This window comes from Haemaphysalis longicornis, unplaced genomic scaffold (assembly GCF_048455015.1).
Source record: "Haemaphysalis longicornis isolate Haplotype H1 unplaced genomic scaffold, Haemaphysalis longicornis Haplotype H1 scaffold_7, whole genome shotgun sequence".
NCBI classification, from domain to species: Eukaryota; Metazoa; Arthropoda; class Arachnida; order Ixodida; family Ixodidae; genus Haemaphysalis; species Haemaphysalis longicornis.
The window spans coordinates 77,479,094-77,506,050 of NW_027526422.1; the positions used below are offsets into that span (position 1 = coordinate 77,479,094).

The 26,957-nt window shown below is 44.4% G+C and overlaps 1 protein-coding gene across 1 annotated transcript in view; it reads left to right on the plus strand.

The window, feature by feature from the left end:
• Positions 1-26,957, plus strand: part of LOC144144511 (uncharacterized) — a 78,408-nt gene extending 51,451 nt beyond the window's left edge. Inside the window, exons 10-19 of the mRNA XM_077675989.1 lie at positions 1,542-1,623; positions 8,208-8,272; positions 9,621-9,692; positions 13,340-13,409; positions 14,043-14,083; positions 15,968-16,042; positions 19,615-19,687; positions 20,463-20,536; positions 21,097-21,174; positions 26,818-26,957. Of these exons, the coding sequence (XP_077532115.1) occupies positions 1,542-1,623; positions 8,208-8,272; positions 9,621-9,692; positions 13,340-13,409; positions 14,043-14,083; positions 15,968-16,042; positions 19,615-19,687; positions 20,463-20,536; positions 21,097-21,174; positions 26,818-26,934 (747 nt within the window). The 3' untranslated portion in view covers positions 26,935-26,957. The remainder of the gene's footprint in view (positions 1-1,541; positions 1,624-8,207; positions 8,273-9,620; positions 9,693-13,339; positions 13,410-14,042; positions 14,084-15,967; positions 16,043-19,614; positions 19,688-20,462; positions 20,537-21,096; positions 21,175-26,817) is intronic.

Genomic DNA, 26,957 nt, shown 5'->3' on the forward strand with positions numbered 1-26,957 from the left:
ATTGTGAAATCTGCGACGCAAGCTAAAAAATTACGCCGTCGTCCACCAAGCCCACACCGTGTGTTTTTTTCTTCCTGTTCATCCCCTACTGCGGCCCTTTTCTTCTACACCCCAAATCTTCAGCTGAGAATCATGTAGGCGTTTTCAAGCGCCGGCAAAAGTCTGCTTTTTTTTTAGGGGCGAAGCTCCTTAGGGCGTGGGTCTGTCCACCCTCGACGTATGTATGTAGCCACCTCTAGTTTAGTTCTTGGATTGTTTACTAGATGGCGTGGCTACCTCTAGTTTAGTTCTTGGATTGTTTACTAGATGGCGGTACTTGTATATGATGAAAAGATGCGCTTGGATTGTTTACTAGATGGCGTGGCTACCTCTAGTTTAGTTCTTGGATTGTTTACTAGATGGCGGGGAGCGTTGTAATAAAATCCGTTCGCTGTTGGCCCGCGCTCGGAGTCGCCCGATGGATAAGGCTGCAGATGTGCGAGCCCGCGAGGCAGAAGCGCTCCGTGAAGCTGCGTGACGCCGCCGCCAAGATCCTGCCGTACGAGACCGGGAGGCCGAAGCGTGTCGTCTGGCTGCGCGACGACGCCGCCAAGATCCCAGCGTTCGAGAACGAGAGGCCCAAGCGTCACGGCAACGGCGCGAGGACCCTGCCGTACGCGAAGCGGCACGGCTGCGGCGCGAAGAGGATCTCCAAAACGTCAGAGAACAGGAAGCGGCGAGAAAGCGCGCGTATCGGCAGGCAGACCCCGATGCAGTGAGAGCTCGTGAGGCGTCTGCAAAACGCATCAGGCGATCTCAGCCCCAAGGTGCCGACGTGCGGTTTAAGCGAGACTTTCTAGACGTTACGTTCGGACACAGATGTAGTGGGCGGACTTTCACTGAAGAGTCACGGTTTTACCGATGATTTCCCCTCAGGAGCTTCGCCCACTCATCATCATTCACCCCGTGGATATGCTGTGAATTTTTTTATAAAGATAATTTTCGATAGGTTAGGCACATCATCGCCGAGCGATTATTCAATTTGTACAAGTGGCTGTTGGACACAGCTATAACGCGAATTTTTGCGCGTTCATATACACGTACGCCCATGGGAGGTTTGACGAGGATGGTGGTCACTATTCGATTTAGTAGCCACCAGGGGGACAAATACAGAGCTACAGCCTATCGTTTGTAAAAACATTCACGGTGTCCCACAGTTTGTCACCCTTTTGAATAGAGTTTTGGACGTTGTTAAACAGTAATAATTTGAACGCAAAAATATAATTGCGTTAAATTTATTAGTGTTCAGTAGCAATTGCATGGGTGAAATATTTCGCCAATTATTTCTGGAGTCGTAGTTTTGCGGAAAAATAGACAGTTTTTTGCCTTGCATACAGCCTACCCCATCCTTTTTCCACGCACTGTGCGTTTATTATTAAGGGAAAAGAATTTATTGGGCAAAAGTATGCCTAGTTAAAGGTAGCTATGCGCCATCACGTGTTGTTTTGTGGTGAGGGAAAGAAAAGGATGCGCTGTGAAATGTTTTTTTTTTTTTTCCATAGATGGACTGGAGAGTGAACGCGTTCAGACAGTTGCGAGTGGGGTTCACAGGGCGCTGCCAGCACGGACGCTGCTTAATGTGGCGTAAGTACGTCCGGCGTTAATGTGCCAGTGTTCATGCCTGCCCTTCATGCGTCCAAGAAAAAAAAAATGGCAATGGTGCGTTTCGCACAACCAAACGTACTATTTGGTACACACTGTGTTAACACTTCTGGTTGATTATTGAAATTTTAATGCGAAACTTTCTATGTGTCGCTGATGGCGTTCGATGTCCCACGAAAACACGCTGCAGAAAACAAAACGCTAACCTTTCACTGTGGGTTCCACAAAACAATGATGGCCATAAGGATAGCACTTCTATCTCCCCAAGTAAAAAACCGCTTCCCGTTGTCGGAATCGAACCCGCGTCCCTCGCGTTATGAAGTTGAAGTCTATCTGATTGCGCAATTCAGACACGGTCGAAGCAGTTCGTATTTTGGACTGTGACCCAGGGGACATGGGCGACATGGGTTTCCGCTTCAACAATCTCTCTCGTTGGATGAAACGGGCTGTGATTTTTTCGTCATTGGTATCTCATGGACAATAAGACAAATAGAATGCTCAGGTAGTGTGTATAATTACATTTCATCTGGAAAGGGCCATGCAAACAAGACACAAGCTTGGTTCATTCGGAAGATTGCCTCGTTAAAATCATACTGACACCACTTTTAACGCACACTTCACTCAAATAAGGTATATAATTAGGAAAAAAGAAAATTACCGTGCGAACCTCTAGATCATTTCCCGCAACAGAGCCTATGATGTCGTACGCCCAGCCGTGCGATTGGCTGATGCCGTCAAAAGCAAATGCAAATTTGGCAGGGCCTATAAGCTTTCCGAACGAGTTGTTTGCGCTTAAATGTAATGCATATTCGTTTTACAGCAGTAAGAATGGTGGGATAAACAGTGGAGGTTACGAAAATACATGCAAACATAGAAGTACCGATGCGCACTGTTGTTGGTACTGGGCGCACTATACTTCCTTTAGCTGCACGGGAGTCTGTTGCTTTGGAGTTGTCTTACACGAAACTGGCCGATTGTCCTAAGCGACGTTGTGTTACGTGACCCTGTTTGTAGAGCATACCCCATGTTTCACGAAACGATTACTTTATACCGTAACAAAAACAAGGCAGCTGCAAATACCGCCAGAAACAAAGCAACGGCGGACAACGATCCGCGGCTAAGTACGGTAGCGCCATCAGGGAGGACTGATGGTAAGCAAAGCTGCAGAGCCTAAAGATGCACTGGAAGTTCGTTTGGATACCCGCCCTTGTGAATTCATGGCAGACGTCACGCAAATAAGCGATTCCGCGGGAGAAATCAAATATCAACCTAAATTGAGCCATTCCTCTGTGAATACGGCATCGTTTTCTGCCGTACAAGTGCTGGGGCCCTACAAAACATGAAATCTTTCGAATATAACAAACTTGTATTTCGACTGCTTGGCCACTTTAAACATGTTTAAAAAGATTTCATTTTTTGTGAATCTCGGATTAATAACGGCAGGTTGTTCGTGCTCAGGTTGGGGGTAGGGGATTGTTAGTTGCCTCCTCTGTTTTTCAAAATGATTTAAAGTCTGTCCGAAAACCTTACGTCAACCCTTACGCGTTGGTGCCAGCGGGGATGTCATCTGAGAGGCGGAGACGTCCAGAGGTAGGAAGTTGCGGAAGGGTAGACATGCTAAGCAGTTTAAAGAAGTTGTTGCGCTGGTTTGACATTGCTTGTTGTTGTGAACTCCCCGTTGGTTTCCGAACTCGTCAGAGAGGATGTACGCAACTGTTTTAAGACGATAGCTTTTCTTGAGCTACTTAAACGCAGAAATTTAGCTTTCTCTGTATGTCTGTCTGTCCGTCTGTCTGTGACTCGATTCAGCACCCCGCCAAAGTGAAATCACATTTGCACAATAGTGTTATATCCCCAGAGCCATATCTAAACCTTTAATTCCGGTGTTAATGTTCATACTTGTCAACATTTTTGAACAACAAGACATTACGCAAATATAAGGCAGAAAATCAATACATGACGGACATTAGCAGTGGTGCTTGATTAAAAAATACACGGATGCTTGGTTTTTGCGACAGCAAATAAAATACGACATCAACTGCAGAAATTGTCGCCTGCTATTGCCCGCGCCACCTGGCGGCATTTAAAAAAATCAAACGGCAACAGCAACGAAAGGTTCCATTAGATAGGTTTCACGTTCAGCTTGGAACGCTAGTAGAGTAGAGCTACTTGGTTTTATAAGCGTTGTAGTTGGGTGACTCAATACACGCACGTCTCCGTCGTACGGCACCGCTTGCATCGAGGCAGCCAACTTGGAGCCGCGGAACGGGGTAAATTTAACTTGACTTGAGCAAACGCGTGTTAGCTTGCGAGGAACGAGACGGGAGAGGAACAGCATGAGAGCTGAGCGGGAAATAGAAAGGGGGCCTTTACTTTGCAGGTGCGGCGGTCGACTATCGTCTTTCGTCGAAATCGCAACGAAAGGAGCAGATACACGGCCAATGTTTTCCTTTGGGACAGTCTGAAATATGGGAAAAGCAGTCACATTCAATGGTGCTTGCGACATGTTCCTTTTATCACACGTCTGCTTCTCTCGGCGTAACACCGAAAGTTGGGCGAGTTGGTAAATTATCTTGAACGAAACACACGCAGCGCGCAAAACAACAGGACGAAAGACGGAGGGATGTACAACACAAGCGCTGGTTGACAGCGCTTGTGTTGTACATCCCTCCGTCTTTCGTCCTGTTGTTTTGCGCGCTGTGTGTGTTTCGTTCTCTCGGTGGCCACGTGGGGCGTTCGCTTGAAAGCTTTGCGGGACCATAGCAGGGAATGCGTTACGCTGTTCCCGCGTATGTTCACATGCACACACGCCTGCACGCACGCAAGCGCACACGCATGTTTGTAGAGAGGACAGGCCCACTCATCGCAGCCAACTCGGCATGGAAAATCTACTCACAGGTGAACTGGTCAAAAAGGGTATCTCGTTTTAGGTGATCCCGTAGTAGGGATGCCGGTCACACTGACATCCACGTACTTCGAAAATTCGTGACGCAGTGCTATTTTTTGGTCTCCGGGAAGGGGGGGGGGTGACACTGGGGAGAGTTCAACATCCTGATGAGTGGCCCCATGACCTTGTCGTAGTTTCAAGACCGGTTTCGCCTCTCTTTTTGTTTTGGAATGAAGTGGCTGGTGTTGGCCTTTGCGTTTTAACTTTACCTTCGCCGCCCTTTTCCTATTTTTTCTCTTGTTCCTCGAAATTTTGTCGCATATATTCTTGGTCTAGAGATCAATTTTGCGGTCTTATCTTCAACTTCGCTGTCCCTTCGTTTATTTCATCCTGATTTTTATGAAACATTTTTTCTCCAGTGTGTTTTGACGCTGCTCGACCACATCCCTCGAACGCATTGCATTAAAAATTCGGCTCTAAATCATCCTTCACCTCAGTTGATGTCGGCGCACATATTTATCGCCGCTTGTGAAATAATGTGTCTAGACGTACCTTCATTAATTTCTTAAAACGCTAGTTTCTGGTAGTTTTCCGCATGGACGCACGCTTGTAAAATTCACCATTACCGCTTCAAGCAGAATTCTGAGCCTATCGAAGTAACATTTTCGTGTTTCAGAGAGGTTGCTATATTTAATGATAGTTTAAGAGTGCCGAACCTCTGCCTAGCACCGGGGAACAGGAACTACCGAAACACTGTGAAAGCTGGCGAACACGTAATAAGAGCGGGGTTCTATGGCGTTTATAAATGCTCGCCGAAAATAAGACCATTTCGTGGTTAAAAAACATGTGTGAATTTTCATCTATCATCAGTTAGTATGCGTAAGCATTTTATGCCGACTGGCCCAACGCGGACAGTGGGATGCCTTTTAACTGTCCGAATATGTGTAATTGACGGTTATAAGGCATTTAATCGTTATGATAGTGCAAATGTGGATCATTGCAAAAAATAAAAGGGACGAACATAAATCTCCTAGTTTGGGGTTGGTAGCAAGATCTGGCAACCCTCACGAATTGCAGAAAACGAAAAGCGAAACGATACACGTAAGAAAAATAAAACTGTGGTTGATACCTCTGTCATAGAAATCAGTCAAACACGAAAGTGAAATGTGGAGCGAAATCTGTAGTTGAGCATGATTTGCAGCACGGCGGCTGTCTTGTGGGTGTGCTTGACGAGTGACGTCCTGACGGGCGGGTTGCTTCGGCAAAGGTGTATGGCGTCGTTTCCGTGACGGATATGACGTCAGTGAAACCTTGGGGTGTCGCAGCATCAAACACTTTCATGTTAAAATATAAAACCCGAAATCGAACAACCCTAATTATAACGTACGTACTATTTAGCCCTTAAGGTTGCTTCCCCGCAAGAAGACCCTGTGTGCAGGGGTGCACCCCTTCATGTCGCTTGCTTCGTTGTACTGGCGTCACTTCCGTGAGGTATATGACGTCAGCGAAATATTCGTGTACCCTGAAATAAAACACTTTCGTGCTAAAAAATAACCAACGAAATCGCAAAAGTCACGCAACCTACTGCCGTCATGCGATTAACTTAAATCCAAAAATATACGAAGACATAAAGCTGGAAATGAAGTCACGCAATCACAAAATCACAAAGGTGTAACTAATCTACCGCCCTAACGAGAATAATTCAAAACTTTAAATATGTAATGAACAGAAAATTACGTCTCAGAATAACAAAGGTCAATCAGCGCAGCTCACGTGGTCGGCTCAGGCAAAGCAAGAAAAAAGAAAACTAAGAGCCAGTGTTGCCACCGCTGGGCGTCAGATATCCACTAAAAAGCCATAAGAAATCCGCCAGATTCCGCTAGATTCTAAAACATATCCGCTAAATTTTCCGCTAGGGCCTATTTTATTAGAAAAACAGTGCAATTTCGTATGATAAATACCTTTATCATTCTTAGAATCTCCCAAAAACTGCGAGAAATGAAATAACATATAAAAGAGTCTTCCAAAGAGTCTAACTAGAACACTTGAAGCTTCAGTGCGGCGGTGGTCGTCATTTGTCAACCTCATCACAGATGAGGCTAAAAGTTATAAATGTTCACACTGATGAAAAAAAGAACTCACAGGTCAACAAAAAACACATCGAGGTCTTCGTCGCCGCTGTCGTCGTCTGATATCATCTATACAGGAACTTGTTCAGGTACTTGTTCAGGGACCAGAAAGGAGACTTGGTTGCACATACGTTGCAGATGTCCCGATGGCACTAAGAACTGCCGCGGGAAGTTCGTAATCAAAACAACGTTTCTGGTGTCGCTTCAGCCCCGCTCTTACGACGAAGATGGCGTTTCTAGTTTCAGGCTTCATCTTGTTCCGCAGCTTGGATTTTAGTATTTTAAGCTGACTAAACGTCCTCTCTACTTCGGCATTTGAATACGGCAGCACGAGCATCGACATGGCAAATCTGGCCAGCTCGGCGAACAGGTTTTCGCCGCAGGCGTCCTTACAGGAGTGAACTTCACACCAGAACAACTGCGTGGATGATATTTGCCTCCAGTTCAGGAGGGTGATTTTGCTCCACTGGTTTTAAATTTTTTCTATTGTCTCAGGGGGCACTGCCATTGCTTCCAGCAGAGGAATCAATGGCTCCTTCACGACGCACAAAGCGTTTTCGATCGATAAGAGTGATGTTTCCTGGAGAACTGTGATCTTGTAGGGAAGTCGCTGTCTGATTTGATCTACTAGCGTGGTAATAAACCTTATGCAGCTTTCTCGCATCACAGCTTCATCTGCGAGAGAGAACCCGTCGGTCTTCTGAGCTTTCACGTTGTTAACGTACGTCTCAAACACGTAGCCCAGATATGGCTTGGGGTTCAAGTGGTCCTCAAGTCTGCACGTCAGAACGTCAATCTGCTCTGTCGGAATTACGACTTTTTTAAACAAGCTTGAAAGCAAAGTCATAAGGTCTTTCTTGCAGGGCGATTTTGAATCGGTGCACTGCGTGAGGTATCCGCCAGAAATCCGCTATGTATGAAAATGGCCCGCCAAAAAATCCACTAGCCGCTAGACTAATTTTTTCCCCGTCAGGACAAAATGAAATCCGCCAGATTTAGCGGAAAATCCGCTAAATTGGCATCACTGCTAAGAGCATGCGCTGTCTGAGCTGGCGTGCTTCTTTAAAGTCACAAAGGAAACGTAATGTTGGTGCAGTGCAAAAACGGCGTAACAGCAAAGCAAGAAAAAAGAAAACTAAGAGCATGCGCTGTCTGAGCTGGCGTGCTTCTTTAAAGTCACTAAGGAAACGTGATGTTGGTGCAGTGCAAAAACGGCGTAAGCACTATTACGTATTAGTAGGCTGTTCTCAGAATTTCTGTACTATTTGATCTCGAATTGCACACGCATGATCGACAAAACAGCTAAGCAGTGACGAAGTGCCTATGTTACCAGCAGCCCTACCTTACGAGTTTCCCTAGTAGGAGGAGGCCTATGACAACTTTCCCTATTTGGCAAGTTTACCTATGGCGAGTTGGCTGTGATGAGTTCACTTGCGAAGAGGTCACGGAGACCTGTTTATAGAAGCCGTGTCACCCTCCGCCATGCTTAGAATTAAAGATTATTATTCAGAAGCGTAGTGTGATTGCTAAAATGTTTTCTTCTTTTATAGATTCTCAACCTCCCCGTGATTTTCGTTCTAACTGCTTAGACCAAGAAGCCATCATGAGTCCAACTGTAAGTATCAAAATGATTGGTGGACCAATTCCTTGAAATACAATATTTGCCATTAGACGGCCTCAGGCCGTGTCATGGGAAAAATAAGAAGTGAAGAGGTATAGAGAAGATGGCAAAGCAAAGACGGTGGGAGCGGTGTTTGAGTAATAAACATTTCCCACTATTGGTTGAGTTCTTGTGCTGACGCAGCTTTATAGCCCACAGAAGGAGACAATAACTGCGTATCCGCTTAGTTTTAATGGTTGAATGGATTTCATACCGGTAGCACTTCTGCAGCAGTTGAACGAGCCTTTGAGGTGTGCTTTCTGTAATATAGTGCAGCTGTGTTACTCAGGAAAATTTTCGGGGGAGGCTGAAATGCCACATCCGTCACGATTATGGGGTGCGACTTCCTAAGTAGTTTGGCCAACAGAGTTCTGGGTGCAGTATTTTCATTTCTTGGGAAGAAGCTGTGGGTATCTTTAACGAACAGTGAAAGGTTTTCATTCAGGGTAGGTTTGTGTAAGGTGTTTCTGAGCAGGCTATGGGAAAGATGTAGTCAATGCCATAGCCAAATCGGAAAAAAACTTTGCTCCTGGGTGACACAAACGGCTTCACGTATCGAAAATACGGACACATTTTTCGTTTTGCAAGTGGTCAAATCAAAATCTTAAAGGAAGCAACCAAGTTGTGCGTCTACACGAACGTGACAATTTGTTTTTAACTTTTTTAACCAAACATAACTACCCTATTCCCCATAGAAAGAAAGAAGCAGTGAAAATGGCATTCACAATATAAATTTTTCTTTGTTTTGCAGGGGGCGTTACCGACCTTTGCTACATCAGGCTTGTGAGACGCACTTTAGTGAATAACTACTGATCTGTTTAGACCACGTGGTGGTTTTTAACTTGCGGGGAAGTCGCTACGGACAGGGTTTTTTTGTTTCTCGCCTCCATAAAAAACGGCCGAGCTACTGGGCCACCGCGTCTTGTCGTGTTATAAATTACCGTGCTTCAAGGCTTATCGTTGCAAAAGGTAAAGCCGTATACATATTATCATGCCACCGTGATGTGAGGTGCGGTTCTTTAAAAATCACGAGTGTTTTGTTTCACCTATTTATAATGAGAAAGAGATTGAGAGAGAGAAATAAAGATTAGAGCTGCATTTAAACTGGAGTCGCACATCACGCCTTTAAGGCAATATCGTTTCACCTCAATAGGAACAACAGAAAAAAGAAAAAAGACTGCAAGAATATTTATCCTACTCCAACTACCAGCTCTGAAAAGCAAAAGAAAAAGAATCGTCTGGGAAACCTCACAGCCTGACTGTCCAATCACGGCACCTGATAAGAAATTCTTTTTTTTTTCAGGGTATTGTGAACAGTTGCAGCTATCAATGTGGAATGAGGATGATACATCGTCAAAATGGACTGACATGCATCGTAAGTGACTAACAAGAGATCACTTGCTTTGCCTGCATTCTTTAATCCCAAGGAGGGCTATGGAACTTTGGGATATAATACATTTTTTCTACACAATCAATGCTCAGCTGGAGGCCACCGTATTAGTATCGTCAACAATATCGCCCCCTTTAGGAAATCAAAATCGGTGCGGGTAGGGACTGCACAAAAATAACCACGCCAATGGCCATTCAGTTGGAACACGTTTAGTTGAGGTATTCGACAGCAAGAAAGGGTATTTATCCCATTTTACTTAAAGATTTTGAAAAAACAACTCCAATCCACCCTGTGGAGGTGGTTGTAAACCAAAGCTTTAAACGACACCCACAACAATTGCCCAAGCGACGTCACTTTAATTCACACACGTCGCTCTACAAACAGTGAAACCAGAAATTGCGCCAGCCGTTACCTGGAATTCGCGCGGGCGGTTTCCCGAACGTAGCAGCGTAGGGTACGGCCGCGCTAGAGCGGTGGACGCCGTCACTGTAGCCCGGCCGTGCATCGGCAAGAAAGAAAACGCAGAGGAGCGTCTTTCGAAGGGTGAGATAGCGGAACCTAACCATCCTGATGTGCTAGCTCGAGGCTTCACCACCGCGCGACACAAACGCAGACACAGAAACAATTTGGCATGTAAGCTTAGTGATTCCCATTTCTACCAATTAAACTAGTTAGTTTAGTAAGTTTTAAAATTGCGAGAGAGCTATGGGAACTTTTATAATCACTATTTACCAGGTCCAGTTGCTCCTTTTGCATTTTGTAATATCTGTTAAAAGACAACCGAAGTGGTATTCACCAATTCAGAAAACGGAGTCCCATTTGTGGCAAGCAGTGCGCAAAATGTACCGTTTCTCTAGCAGCCAGATGCCTGTATGTGGTCTCTACATTTTGTTTTCCCACCCTGCAAATCAATCCTTAACGTATCTTTTCCGTACGCTGACTTAATTCCGTCGGGTCCAGGTTATCCAGCAGGTGCTGTAGAAAAAGTTAATGAAGCTGTGCGAAGAAAGCGCCCAATGGACGCGAAGCAGCGCCAAAACCGGCCCAAAACAACTGCCGCTAAAGCAGAAGACAAAGCTGCCCGCAGACCCACCCGCCGCTGCGAGGAGTCAGTCACCTGTGTGGGGGAAGCGCTGGGTATACCAGTGCCCTATCACCGCGGCATCTACACTGCGCTCCGTCAGTGAAAAGCGCCCTCCGCATCCCCAGCCACGTTCGGAGTTTCTTGTCCCGCACGCCAGGAAAGATCCGTTGGCACGTAGAGGTAGACAGCATTGATTTAAAAAAACAGGCATAGATAGCATTTTGGTGTTCATTACTTGCTACTTGTGAACTTGCAAGCGTTGGTTCCTCCGCCTCCTTATGGTGGTTGCACAGCATTTTATGCAGCAACGAGGTGAAGAAGCGCTTTTCGCCGCCTGACAGGACAATTAATTTGTCATATCGGAGAAGAAGAAGAAGAAGAAGAAGAAGAAGAAGACTTTATTTTTCAGCAGACGTTGTTACAATCCCTGCTGAAGGGGCAGGAGCTAAATGCATTGAGTGCCTGACGAGGGCTCCTGACCCTCTGGAGTCCACAACAGAGGAGTTCACAGTAGAGGACATGTTCAAATCAAATATGCGTGCTTAGCAATAAGATCCAGCAATACAGAGAAAAAAAATAAGTAAATCGTGAAAAATACAAAAAATCGTACATTTACTATAATGAGAATCACAAGTTCTACAATATACATTGAACTTTTTTCTTCAATACCTGTTGCCAGCAGATACAATACAACACGAAATGTTTCCTTACTGAGTGTTCCTCATGCCTATGAAAAAATGAAAAAATGAAAAGAAGAAGAGGAACCTAAAAGGGGCGAAGAACAGATGCTTGTAAGGTCATTAACAGAAAGGGAAAAGGGGCTTCATATTGTCGACAAAGTGTTTCGGGGACCATTGTACCTGTTTAGCATGACTGGTCTCTAGGAACTAGTCTACCATTACAAGCTTGCACGGCGTTAGCTTTCCATTCAGAGTCCCACATATGGGCTGCCAGCGACCTAGGTGTCTTTCGTTACCCCTGCTTTCTGACAAATATACGTGCTTGCGCCTAATACAGCCCATAAAAGGTACTATGAAGACTACTCTTGCCGTGAAGCTCATCAAAATAACGAGAGTAACTTATACAAAGTGTAAATTCTGTGTTTGAAAGCACAAGTCCGTAGGACCACATTATCCATTTTAAAAGCACAAAGGGCGCGCTGTTACTGAGGAAACCGCGACCGATGACATAAATAACCATAAAAAAAGAATTCCAGTCAAGGCACTGTTTTCCAGGGGGATGGGTGGGAGACTTCTCCTTTCCTGCTTGCTTGTCCTACAATTAATGTTTCTTGTACAGGCGCATACATATGTCGAACCAGCGTACTCTGTCTTCTGAAATAAGACTAGTCTCCACTTTCACGAACTGTTTGCACCCTCCCAAGTGTGTGATCTTCTTGTCATGGGTATTATCTATAAAAAAGTTGTATTCTGAGGAACCATGAAGACAAAACAGAAACAGATAATAATTAAAATGACCTATTCTCAAGTAACAAACTCCGCTGCATTTCAGCCGCGACCAACGTTTCACCAAAAAAAAGATAAGAAAAAAAATGGTCAATTGTTTGTGCTTTGGAATGTCAACGCCCTTCTTGAAGTATAAAGGCGGAATTTCCAGTCGTGTCCCATTCAAAAGCGTACGCTCCTCGGTGTACGTTATGGGAAATAGATAAACCAATTATTCGTGTGTTACCGGCAGGTTAGCTTCACGTAGAACAATAACCAGTGACATTAGTATAATCGCATAACCACATTTCTTTCGTGGTGGCTGTAGTAGGCCGCCGCCAATCGCACAAATCCTTCTGACGTCATAAAGGGCAGGCGCACAAGTGTCTGGTCATACTCCACTGTCATTAGTTTTTCTTAACCATATCATTTGTTTTAGCTTCATGTTAAAATTGGCCTAATCGCTATTTGGACAGGTCGATCTTTAAAGAAAGCTGACTGGTATTTTTTCTTCACGATTTATTGAACGCCTCTTATCTTCAGTCATTTGTCTAGGGTAGTATTCGCTAAGCGTCGTTGCCACAGAGCGATGCTGTTCTATATCAAGGCGAGCAAATCACTCTAGAGCGCTCTTTATATTTGCCTAAACATTCAGATGTATATTGCCCTCACGATATCAGAATTTCACGGCCGTACTTGTTTCATGCAGCGTCTAACAACTTCTTGAATCTTTCGTGAATAAACGTTACACAAATATACAACGTGGCAGTGCCACATTCACAGAATAGTCTTTTCTTAAGAACATTGTATTGCAGTTGAATATTGTAAACAAGCTGCGGGAGTTATCAAAAATTGAAATGCAGTGTAGAAATTGGCCTGTTTCTGTCATAAACAACTGGACAAAAGACACGGAAACTTATGTCCAAGGCCGACAAGGCCAGTACGTTAGTGCGGAGAAATAGCTACTAGAAGCACTTAACAGACAGACGTTCAGTAGTAATTAGGCACTTCAAGTAGAAGCTGAACTGACTCCAGCAAACTATTGCAGAAATCACTTGTTCATGAGTTGAATTTTAAATGGCGTTCTTATTTCTCTTTTCTAGTTGAATCCTGGAACATTTTGGACCTCTGCCACTCTTGGCGTGTGCTCTAACGGCACTTGCGCAGAAATTGGTACATATTTTAAACACTTTTTTAAAACTTTGCCGCATCTTGAAGCTGTGTGTTGCACGTATTCTTCAGATATATTATAAAAAAGGTAATCTCAAATGCAATTTCAACGGGAGCATAGCCTGTGCCGCCTTTGAAGCAGCTACAGAATATTTCGGGCTTCATCATCACCGTAGAAGCTCTCTCTCTGTCTTCTGTCTCTGTCTCTCTCTCTCTCTCTCTCTCTCTCTATATATATATATATATATATATATATATATATATATATATATATATATATATATATATATATTGTATGCGCTGTATCCCCCCTCCTGCTTGGGCCCAAACTTGGCCTGCCGTATGTACTAAATAAATAAATAAATAAATAAATAAATAAATAAATAAATGAATATATATATATATATATATACATATAAATATATATATATATATATATATATATATATATATATATATATATATATATATATATATATATATATATATATATATATATATATATATATATATATATTTATATATATATATATATGTTACATTTGTTATACCGGTTCATTTCTAAGCCACAGTGCATTTACAAGCCAATTTTTGTTCTAACGCAAATGTGTTTGTCTCTCTGCATGAACGAACCAGTTGAAGTACACAACGATCTCCCAGCGGACATTGGAAATAAGGTACGCATATTAAGTTTACGTAAGAAGGTCTACCTAATCATATCCCTAATCATAAACAGCTTTTGTTCTACCTAATCATATTCTTGATAATATGTGATAGTTGCTACACGAACGAGCTAATGAGAAATAACCCGGCATTACGCGAGGTTGCTTACGCCAAGGACCAGGATAAAACAGTCATTTTTTTCGATAATGTTGTGCCTTTCTATATCCATCGAAAGAATTAGGTTAATCAGAATCGGGATAGTGGCCGATCCTCCAAGCTGGTGTAGTCAGCGAATTGAAAAAAGTTGACGTTCACACTGTGCGATGGCGCCTGATACCGTGTTTTCCAAAACCAAGGCACTTGTTGGTGTTGTGAACAGCTTCGAACGTTCCGCACAATATCACGCCATGAATGCACTAGTGACACCACGGGCCGAGTATGGACGCTACATATCCTCAATACGCATGACAAGCATTCTACTTCTCGAAAAAAAAAATGGTCCCGTGAAAATATGCATACAGATGGGAGTCCAATAGGCTGAAGCTCAAGAGGGGTATCTTTAAAACAGGCATACATTCTTTTTACATTTCAATTTGGAAGTTGTGCATCGAACTATGCTGTTGTCATGCGAGGCTGCCTTTCCACAAGCCCCACATAGCTTGCCACTTCACTGCATGATAATGCCTTCCCATATTCCCTTCACACTGTATGCTTCTGTTTTCACCACCATAATTAGCCCCCGCTACGGCCCTATGACACGAAAGCGCACGCAATCTCAGAGACACAACACTTTGCAATTTCTGAGGCGACGCACCGCAACACCAAATATATCACGCGGAGGCGCTAGCCATCTAAAGGCGTTGTAGGTTGCGTCTTCAAAATACCTTCCTTTTATGTTCAAAACTTACATGACCTGAGATCCGCTTTACTCTGCGTGAACACCGGTTTAGCTAAGCCTATCTGTGTGGATATCTCGCTGCTACGCTTCTGAAATAAAATTTACGCTGAAGTAGACGCAAAGCAGCGCAAGTAAATCAGTAAAAATCTTGAAACGTACAACTGAGGTTGCTCCCGCGCTACGACAAACTCTTTCAGTGCGGCAAAAAATTTGACTTGGTTGCTAGAGTAAACAAAAAATGTTACTTATAGGCCAAATTGCGGAGTTGTGGTATACTACCACGTGCTCAGTGTACCTGATAGCCTCGTTTGTTTCCCTTTGTGCGCTACAATGTTCAATTTTCTGTGTTACTCTTCACATGTATTGGGCATCTCTTATCGAAGACTACACCTTCCAGAAGTTGCAAAACTTTGCTACAAAGAACTTTTTTCTGCGAGGAGTAGGAAATATCCCCCGTGGTGTTAGATGTAAACATGACGTCTGGCGGTGGGTACACTGCAGAAGTGGAAATGCACTTTAAAAGGAGAGTCTTCATTATAGTTTTGTTGCAGAAAGGGGAGCCATTCAGGTTTATGAAACAAATGTAGTTATACGTCACTTAGTACGGCATTTCCAGTAATATTGGCCCTTTGAGATCACATTGGCGCCGCTGGTGCTTTTATCACGTTGCACAATGCTCTTAAGTTCCTGTACTTTGAAATGAAAGAATAAATGAACCGACCAAGGGAAAACAAATTGAAGAAGGTTAACGTTAAACAAATGCGACAATTTTGAAGTGTTTTAGGTCCCATCTCGCCTAATGTTGTGATGTTGTGTTAAAGGGTTTAATTACGGCGATAAAAGCCCGAAAAGATAGCTTAGACACTACCGCAGTTCACGGCGAGCAGGCTGACGAGTGGAATGTAACATATCTAATATTCGCCATGTTTGTGACAGAGCAACAAAATGAAGATCACATGTATCTTGTGAGGAAATTTCACCAAGATGCATCTTTTCGCAGGTCGTGGTGGGAAAACGGTGTGACTTTGTGAACAGAGGACACTTGATGGCACGAAACGATGGAGATCTCTGCGTTGTAAGTAATGCGATGCTTTCCGGTTTTTGTCAAATGGCAATAGGACACACTCACAGATAAAATTAAAGCACATCAGACGGTATTAGGCAAGTACACGTGCGAGAAAGTAGGTAACACCACATTCTTTAGGCACGCCTGTCTGTTTTAAGGAACAAGAAACAAAGGCTGCTGATAAGGGGGCTGCAACGCTGTTTGCGGCTGGAGAAGGTCGTGTACAATTTGCTAGGCCTGTACAGCGCTCAAAACGGGGACTGAATTCTTAACCAGCACGCCTCTTCTTTCAGGTGACCTCGCAATGTGTTGGAGCAGTGACCCACCCTGGGCATTTCTGCCTCATTTACGTTCGATTGTTGCGAACATAATATCCAAATCCTTCCAAAATTTGTGTGACCTCCTGGTATTTAGTTTAAATTCGGTGATTGTCAAAGATGAAGTTTGGGCCTGAAGTCGAGTACGGCGTTTTAGTTAGGGTTCACTTGTTGCCGTGAGTGGCAACCGGTTCAGGAACGTTCCATCAGGATTCCGAAGGGATACTTTCTTCGCTGTCAATATAATGCAGTGATGGCGTCCTCTGTATATTTTAAAAAGTTACTGTCTTGTGTGGCATTTCCGCAAGGAGAATGTCATGCGGCACGAATAAGACGCTCCATTCCGTTTAGAAATGCAGTTCCGCGTTCGAAGACATCGAACGGTAAAGCAAAGAATGTAGGGGTATATTACAAACTGTGTGCATGCGAAGCATGTTGCGGACGCCTATGATCAGCATTGTGTTTGGCACTCGTACGGTCTGCATGGGCTTGACCCTGTTCATCATGGAAGCGTGGATGCAACGGCGATAGAATGAAGGCGACGTTGGTTTGTCTTAGGGAGGTCAGCTGGCGTCCAAGAGGTTCCTTGGGCACTTGAAGCGTCAGTATTCTGTACGAGACAGTGTTCATGCAGCATGCTATATGAAGATCGGGCACTGGGGGAAGACACAAAAGACGATACCACATGTTGTTTGCGGTTAAACAGATATCAGTAACTACGTCTTTGTTATTTACTTCCGCCCACATTGTGCCACATTGTCCTTGTCGTCGTCTTTGAAACGGGTAATTTGGGAATAATTATGCGAAAATCTTACTTTTAAGAGGCGCACTGCACTTCGCGCTCCGTGTGGACATCGGTAGTGTTGAACTGTGGGGAATAGTCGCACTTTGGAGTAGCGCGCAATTCGCCCAGCATCATGACGATTCTAGGAATTTCTTCTTCCTCATGGAGACGAAAGCACCAACCTTCAGCGCATGATTATATTTTTGATACCTCACACCGAAAAAGAATCACAAAGCTTCGAGAGAGCCTCCAATCTCCGGTACCGGATGTATATCAAAAGATTTGAGAATCTTGATATAGTTACCAGCTGCAGATATTCTTACATTATGCTTGGTTAAGCTGAATGTAGTTTAGAACTTATTCACTTCTTGATACCCATAGTTTAGCATAGTGTTTCTGAGACTTCTTAGTGCTCCTTCATTTTTACGTAATTTGGTAACGTTGCCTACGCGGACGTAACAGTTGTTCGTGCTCCCGTCGATATAAACCTTCTCGTCCAGCCTCGCGAAATCTCAACAATGGTGATGTCTATCGCAAGAGGCATCCTTGAACAACCCTCAGCCTGAAAAATAGCAGTTTTGGTTTTGTTGTTAAGGCGCTACAGGATATTATGTGTTGTGTCGTGAAATGACGACGCCAGGGCCGAAAGGGTTAATGTTTAATAAGATCAAAGCATGTTCTGGGCTGTGTTGCGCATGCGCAGTTTCATCTTTCTGCCGACTGCGGCAATTGTAGTTCCGCTATCACAGCCCGCTGATAAAATGGAAGTCCCCATGACGAAGAAAATAAATTGGTCTATACGGGAGATGCATTAAAAATGTTTTATTCTAAATGTGAAGCTCTCGACTCCCTCTATTCGGCATTTCGGCGAAAGCTGTGCATCAAAGACAAACATAATAAGTAACTTGTATTCGTCCAGGCATTCGTTTTACTGCAGATACATCACAGACCAACAAATCACAGAATAGACATGTCTTATGAAGGATGCAATCACTAATAAAGTGTTACATTTTACGTGTGTCTGGAATGGAATATTTTTGTTGGAACGGGACCTGCAAGCACTGACAGACCTTATAACAATTGGGTCGCACGGAGGAAAACGGAATAATTCTTGAATTTCTTTAATGTTTACAAAACCACACCCACTCTTCAAGCTTATAGTTGACTACTTCAAGGAATATCCGTAGATCCGGTACGTTTTGTTATTACTGAATGCGCGTGGTAACCGAAGTACAAGTGGGTGTATGGTTGCCACCCGTCCACTCTCGAACGCGCTGCAAGCTTGCGCTATATCTATGGAGAGACAGAGATGTTGGCCAGGGTCGATATGTGTAAACATTTCACCACTGGCCGTTGCGCCTGGTATCCTTCAAAACGCCATCCCGTCCGCTGTATGCATCCCTCTTCAGTCTGAGGTACGGAGGAGAGTAAGACATGTTCTCCTCTTATCCGTTGTCAGACTACTTGATCCTGCTCCGCATCTTGCATAGCTTCCCACGCCAAAACATTGGTGGGCACTTGTCAGTTACTAAGAACGCTGTGGCAACTATAGCCTAGTTGCAAATTATGATGTGCGCATCGTAACATCACGCGCCGTGATGAACTTGGCGCGTTTTTATTCTTATCGCGTCTCAATAAATTTCTATGGAAACTTTTAGCAGCTTTTTCAACCACTGCCAGAAATACGGAGGTGGCGTCAGCGTCAGTCAATAAACGCCTAATGTGTTAAACATCGCATTCGGTCGCTTTTAAATCGAGTCATTAAATACTAAATTGAAAGTATAAGGACTTTTAAAGGTATTTGGGGGTAATTTCACACGTTAATTTAGGTGTCAGCACACGTCAAGAATATTGGTATTTAAAGGGAAATGATGGAACTGCGGGGCTGGCAAGAACAGCAATTTTTAAGGCGAATCCTAAAAGACGCACACAAAACATTTTCGCACTTGTTGGCACTTGCAAATACCATGGTGCTTTAAATTGAGCGCCAGAGCAAAATTAGCGTGACTTGCGCTTTTGAGAAAAATCGTATAACACGTTTCAAGTGTTGAACGGGATGAAATAGAAAAATTAGCGCACTGGGATAATATTGTTCGAAGATTTACCGACTGTCGCCGTCCAGAATACGACGTAACGTACGAAACATTTACGTAGCCATTCCAATGACAGAATTAGCTTTGTCAACGAAGTAGGGCAACCATTGGGTTTAACTGGGTGGGTCATTCAAGATCGTATAGAGAGATCGTGTTGCGGTACCTAGGTTTATTTCGCAGTAAAAAGAATGGGGTGCTAAAAAGGCGAGGACGAAGGTAGATACGAACGACATGTACAGACGTTTAAGGGCATATACCGGCATGTATGTCGCGTTCGTGTCCACCTTTATCCTCGACATTTTAGTGCCACATTCATTTTAATGGTATAGACACTTATCTTGTTGATTACAGGTTACCTTGAGCATAGTGTTTTTATTTTCGATTCAGTTGTCACGATCACCGTTCACTGGAGTGCCTCAGCTACTCGGAGTTTGTTCACAAGGTGTTTGCGTAAGAAGACGTAAGTTTCGGCTCATTTTTTTGCATTTTCTTTCTTGTCGCTACGTTTACCGTATGCCTAGAGGTAATCGCACAGAAAGCACCAATAAATACACCGAATGCTGTAAAATGCCAAACCGGAAGTACTCAGCGACTTTCTACACTACAATATAATAATCTATCGATTGCGCCTTACTGACGAAATGCGCTATAAAAATATAAATTCAATGCATCTCTATATGTTAAACCACATACGTTACCACCGTCTTAACATCATGGTTATTGTCCTCAGTAGACATGCAACCAGTATTTAGCAAGACCAAACTGCTTGCACATTACGGATTTAGCTCGGGGCTAGACATGCAAGAAAAAAAGTTAAGGTAGCTCTCACATTATTATTACCTGTGTTCTTTCAGCAAAACTTATACATGGTTTGCGGAAAAGCATGCAATATGAGCAACATTGCCTTCTTTTGAAACGCCAAAAACGAAAATAGAATAATAAAGGGGTGTGCTTATATTACAAGCAAAATGGCAATAAAGACAATAATATACGTTTTAACTAAAAGATAGCAGCTTTTTTGTTCGTTTGTGGAGGTTCTCTTTGTCAAAAATATATCCTGTAAAAATGACGAAAAGGCTTACATAATGTAAGAAATAAAATGTACCTAATGTTTACTGTGTCTTCCTCAAAACTAAAACATAGTTCCAGTTGCGTACAGGTTTATTTTTGTTCGGAGCAGCTACCAACCTAAACTGGCATTGGAGACATCTGTGTCTTTGTTCCTTCTTTTACAGCCCCGTTCGGACCACCTGCTCAGAATTTCAGGTTAAAGGACTGTGAAGTGAGAAATATTCAGGTCACTCGGAATGTAAGTGTTTTCTTGACCTGCACTTCAAATACACAAAAAACAGAACAAAGGGACACCTTCGACTTTATGTCGACCTGCAGCCGCTAATGTGGCATCTGTCTTAAGATTGAAGGGCGGTTAACCTCGTGAAGGGGCACTTCCGTAGGTATAACATCCCGCTTGTGGCGAAGCAAAGTATAAATACAGTCTAGATGCAAGTTTTTAAGTATTTTCCTAATTGTACCTACATTACGCGTTCTATAGCAGTGAAGACTGCTGTAATCAAGGGGAAAAGTCTCCCATAAATTACGTTTGTAAAGCGAGCCTAGAAGTAGCAACACTGTTATGCACTCGGTAACGTTCCTTTCTTGTACACTGCGCTCGAGCTGCCCTCAGTTGTCAACGTTTTGGTACCAAGCATTACGACTTGAAAAAAAAAAAATTGGGGTCGGGTTGTGCAAGGATTACTCCGTTTTTCCCTCATTTAGCTCTCGCGCAAATGATTCAAGCCTTGCCCGGAGTTTCCGTTCTGAATTTTGACGTGGTTTTAATATTTGTTTCCCCCATTTTCCCCGTGGCAGCTGTTGGTCGCAGAATCTTGCCGTGTAACATGCCGGGATTATCGAACGGAAAACCGCAAGGACGGGACACCCTGTTTGGTAGGTACTTTTTATAGCAACGCAGAGCCATTGTTCAATGCAATCTGCTAGCCGAAACCATTTGCCATTGAAACATTTGCGCGTCAAAATATCTTCAGTTTACCTCAGCAAGAGCAGCGTTGATAGCCCTGAGAGTAAGCACAATCTACGTAATTTCGTTTGTCTATTACTACGCAGAGAGAAACCTAGGAAAATCAAGCGAAATTTCTGAAATGTATGCTGCCTAAAGGAAAATTCTGTCAGTTGCTCGTTCTCGAAATCGCCCTCTTCAGGAGGTAACTATCATTACAGAGAAGTAGGGTAACTTGAACGCATACCAACGTTGTCGTCAGCGTTAATTTTAGCGAGGTATTACAAAGGAGGTTCTAGAGAATACAGAAATCAGAGATAAAATATCGCCACACTCAAGTGTACCCGGGTATCAAGAATATCAGGTATATCAAGGATATCAAGAATAAAGAATTCACATCTCTAGATCAGTGTAGTGTAGATCAGTGACACCCTACACCGATGGGAAGACCGGTATAGGCTGTCACCAATCTGCAGATTTCGGTGACACCCTGCTTTCCCGCTGAGCATGGGGGTAGACGTAATACCTTTGATTGATTTGATTGTAGGGTTTAACGCGCCGACGCAACGCAGGCGATGAGGCGCGCCGTAGTGGAGGGCTCCGGATTAATTTTGACCACCTGGGGATCTTTAACGTGCGCCGAAATCTCGTACACACGGGCGTTTTTGCTTTTCGCCTCCATCAGAAAAGCGGCCGCCGCGGCCGGGAATCGAACCCGCGACCTCGTGCTCAGTAGTCGTAATACCTTCCGAGTAGGGCCTTGAAGATCGTACGCCACATTGCCAGTAAAAACTTGTGACGCAATCACTGAGAAGTTCTCTGACACGTCATAACAGCACAATAAAAAAAGAGAAAACTGTCCAGCATAAAAAATAAAAATTATTTGAGACGTAAGCACTTTTTTATGATGTGGTGAGTACGAAGGCTTGAGTGTTTAATTGTGATGCCGATTAGATCACTGCACCGGCCTGGCTAGCCCGAAAACCCGTGCTCGACTTGGCCGGGCCGCTTGAAGTCGATTAGCGGCGGGTGCGGGTTGGGCCCGGGATTTATGTCATGGAGTAGGATGGCAAGTTGGGCTAGTTGGTGCTGGTTCAGATTCATGGTGAAAAACAGCGCAAGAAACACAGGGAGAAAAAAAAAAGTATACGACGCACTGAAGCGTCGTACCATCTTCTTTTTGTCCCTGTGTTTCTTGCTCTGTTTTTCACCATGAATCTTAAAGGGGTACCGACACCAATTCTCAGCGTTTATATTATTGCAAAGTTCGCTTCCTTTACTCAACAGAATACCCTGGCTTAAATATGAGCGGCCCGATACGCGAAGAACATACTTTAATTCGATCTCATTTATCGTGCCAACGGAACAGCACACGGAGCGGCACTCAGCATGTGTACAACAGCTTGACATCATCCCGTGGTAGCCAAAAGAAGTTACGCGCAAGCGCTCGGCAAAAACTCGTGACGTCACTTCATGCGCGCCGCCCGCGAGAGAGAGAGAGAGAGAGAGAGAAAGAACTTTATTCTGGAGCTGTTGGGTCAACGGCGAGTGGTGACCAGCGCTTGGAGGGCGCCGGTGACCTGGGCTGCTCGTTCAGCGAGTCCTTGCTGGACCCGCGGATCCGAGCTGCCTAACGCCGCCTCCCAGTGCTCCACACAAGAGATGAGAGGGAATGAGTTTTGAGGGCATTGCCAAATTATATGAGCAACTGTTTCGTGGGCTCCACAGTCGGGACATTGGGGAGAGGGAAATACAGATGGATAAATTGCATGTAGTCTGGTGCAACAGGGGAGGGTATTGGTTTGGAGAAGGCGCCAGTACCGTTCCTCGGTAATAGAGAGTGACCAATGGGGTGGAGGGTAGCGCCGGCGAGAGAGGCGGTAGTGGCAGGTAATTTCCTGGAAAGTCAGAAGGCTGTCGCGGGTTGATTGGGCTCCGTGGGAAGGGGTGCGACCTGGCGCAGCTCGGTGGGTTAGTTCTCGAGCTGCAACGCAAGCGGCGACTGGGCGCCGGCGCATTCACCGGGTGCACCTAGACAGAACTAGAGGCATAACCGCTACCCGGCAGCAGTTATGCCTGTAGTTCTGGCCAACAGTGCCTTTCTTTTTGCCAACAGTGCCTTTCTGGCAGAAAGGCACTGTTGGCAAAAATATAGTTCCACACACGGGAAAGGAAGCGATAATATAGCTCGGAATCGCAATAGAAGTCCCCATCAGGACTTTTATTGAAAGCCCTGAAAGCGGTCATCGAATTTCCGCCGCAATGGCAGGCCTAGCACTTTCAGGCAGCTCAGCCGTTCAGCTCCGGTAAGGTGGCTAGAACCTTAGCTCCGGCGGCGGCGTAGTCGAAACAACGCCGCCTCCGGCCTCCGCAGTGTTTTTGACATCCGCGCAAAGCAGCTATCCCCACATATATCCGCCCCCACCTATATCCTGCTGCCCCTTATCATGTACCCCTGTAACTCGCTATACGTGTTTTTCTCTTTTTCTTTTTTTTTCTCCTTCTACAGTGTCGGTCGCTCTTTGCACTGCTGTCGTCAATGTTAGTCGCTCGTACATAATGTTGCCGTCGCGTTCCCCCACACCTGTTGTTGTTTTGGTCTACACTGTTGCCATCGCGTTTCTTGCATCTGTTGCCGATGTCATCCGCTAATTTCCTTTTTTTTTTCCGATGCCGATGTCATCCGCTAATTTTGTTGTGACTCCCTGTTATTCAATTCTGTATTCCCGCCTGCCCTGCTGTACTGCGACATTTACGTGTGTGCGACTCCTGATATCTACTCACCTTCTCCCTACATCCTCCCCCCCCCCCCCCTTTACCTACTCTTTCGACTCTCCCACCCTCCTCGCTTCCGTTCGGCCGGTTGAGGTGTCGGCGAAACGCCAGACAGTTACCGGCCTCTTTCCCCCTCCCTAACAATCACTTCCTCCTCCTCCGGTGAGGTCATGCCGGGATTCTGTGCTATGCGCCTTTCGGGCTGAAAGCGCGGGAAATTGAAACAAACGATTTTCAGGCCGTGCGATGTAATGAAATATCGCGCGCTGAAGTATTTAAAGAGCTGTGTCGGGTTCGCCAGACCATTAAGCATCGATAAAAGGAATAAAAATGGAACATAATATTTTCGTGTCAGTACTCCTTTAATGTCGTGAGCCAGGGCCGGGCTCGGGATTGACGCTGTGGGCCCGGGTCCAGCTCTATCTTGAGTTGATATTCCCAGGCGTTAATAGTTCGGGCTTTAAGTGTAGAAAATAGTATTAAAGTTAATGTTCCGAGTTTATTTTTACACGCTTCTTGGTGGTCGTTGTACGCATTGTTTTAAAAACGTGTTTGGTAGCTCTGATACTATACTGTAATTTAAATGGCATTTCATGCACTGCATTTTTTATATTTTGAGGTATACATGGCAAAGATACGATTACAAGGAATACCCTAGCGGGGAAGAGAATAATTCAGACAACCTGGAGCTCTGCACCTATGTCTATGTACACGTACGTTTTAAATGTTGCAGCCATCAAAATGCGGCTGCCGTGGCCGGGAATCAAACTCGCGTGCTAGAGAAACACCACCGCTGAGCAACCACGGCAGGTAAAATAGTTCAGTGCACGTACATGCTCGTGGATTCAAAGGCGGAGCAAATAATTTCAGCAATACAACTTGCGGCCGAGACAACCACGTGAAGTTGCCAAGAATCTCGTCATCAAAGGTGTCTCTCGTGTAACTATACGAGCTATTCTACCGCTGATGTGACGTGAACTGCAGAAGCTGCTACACGAGCGTTTGGAAGGACTTTGAACGGCATGTCATTTGACTCAAACGACACTTTTGAGCTGCTGCATGAAGTTTTTCAAAGCCATTTTGTTGCAATGCCGTTTGCGTCAAATGATCATGACCCCCGACCTCTGGGAATCTCAAAGGCATTTCATACGCGAACGCTTACACTCTTGCACGCAGTTTCTGCATGTGGTATTTAGAAAAATCTTTATTTACGAGTAAAACTTGGTTTTTAAAGTGGTTGCTCCTAATCACTTTCTTTCTTTTTTTACTGTCACTTGGTCTACGATTACAAAATAGTTTGGAACATACTCTCAATATTGGCGGTGCAAAAATATAAAAAAACAACTGACTACGTTTACCAGGTTTTGCTCACGTATGTAGGTTATAAACCATTTTATCAGTGATATATGTGTTTTTCGGCCCATTTTAACTGTACAAATAGTATTTTGAGATTTAATGGGAAAGAAACTTGGATGCAGTGGAAGCACCAAAGCATGGCAGGTGAATGCGGTAACTTCCATTTGCCTTCCAGAATTGTCATGTATGTCGGCGGAACATATTCCAATTGGAACGGCATTTGAAAGTTCGAAGGCCATTTGACTCAAATGTACTTTCAAACACTCGAGTAGCACAGAAATAAATTAAAGTACCTCCACTTCTCAACCTTAGCCCCCACTTAGCCTTAACCTCCACTTCTTTTGCATTTCAGTTCTTGGCGTGCTTGTACAGACAGGATGCTGTGTCTGATTTCCCGCTACAAAGACACTCTACCAGACATAACAAACAAATTTTCTTCAGCGTCTACGTACCGGCCTGGTCACACACATTCGGACCCTCAATAGGCTTAAAAATCACTGACCAGGCCGGGCCGGGCGTGGGCGTGAGACGACGGGACCAGGCCGGGTTTCGGCCAGGCTCATTTAAACACGTCGCATGGGCCCGGGCTACATGTTATGGGCACGGGTGGGGCTCGGGCTTCATAAAGTAGGCTCGGGCCGGGCCTGGGTCTCAAAATCGGTCCCGTGCAGAGCTGTCATACTGATTTGCAGTTATTGTGTGGGCCGCCACGTTTCGCAGCAGCTGTTGATGCAGACGGTTCGGAGTCAATTGCCGTATATACTGCACCGATGAAGTTTGTAGATCAAGTGTGGCGTAAAGGGCAAAGACTTCATTATATACACGGTTATGACGTGGTGCTTACAGAGGTACGTGTCCAGTTATACGCACGTGTGCTCTCATTAATATTATCGTCTTTTTTGACCGCGCCACGCTGATGGACAAAGAAGAATACGAATCCTAGGCCTGGTAAAGCTATCCGGTGGTGTGGTAGCTTCAGGAACTCGTTCTTAAGTGATCTGAAAAGAGATTCAGAGATTTGGGTCCTTCCTTGCAGCTCTGTCTTTAAGTAGGTATGTAATACTTCATCTCTGTATATCTGTGTTTCGCGCGCGGCGTGGGTAGGTATAACACTGGAAGATTTAGCGGTCAAGACGTTATAAGGAGTCGGCTGCCAATAATTAGCGAAAGATGTTTTGTTGAGCTAACCTCTTTCGCGTGTTAATGTTACCACATTGAAAGTGATCAATTCGGCTTTCTGTTACTTGCGTCGATGTCAAATTTAGCAGTGTTGCGTATAAGACATTAAAGCGTTGATCGGCAAATGTAGCTCCCAGAAAATTCTCAAAAGCAACAATTTTCGGCTTGCTTTTATTGCAGCAAATGGTAAATCAAACTGAATCACGAAGTATGCGTGAGTATTATGCTGTTTCGTATGACCACTATAATCCCCTTTTTTGCAGTTCCGCTACAGAAGTTACACCTGCTACATACTTGGAACATGCCAGACGTATACCGTGGGCCAGTGCTTCACAGGAACTTGCGTCGAGAGTATTAGCAGTTTTGAGATACATGCCTGAACAATAAAAAGCTTGCCATCTTA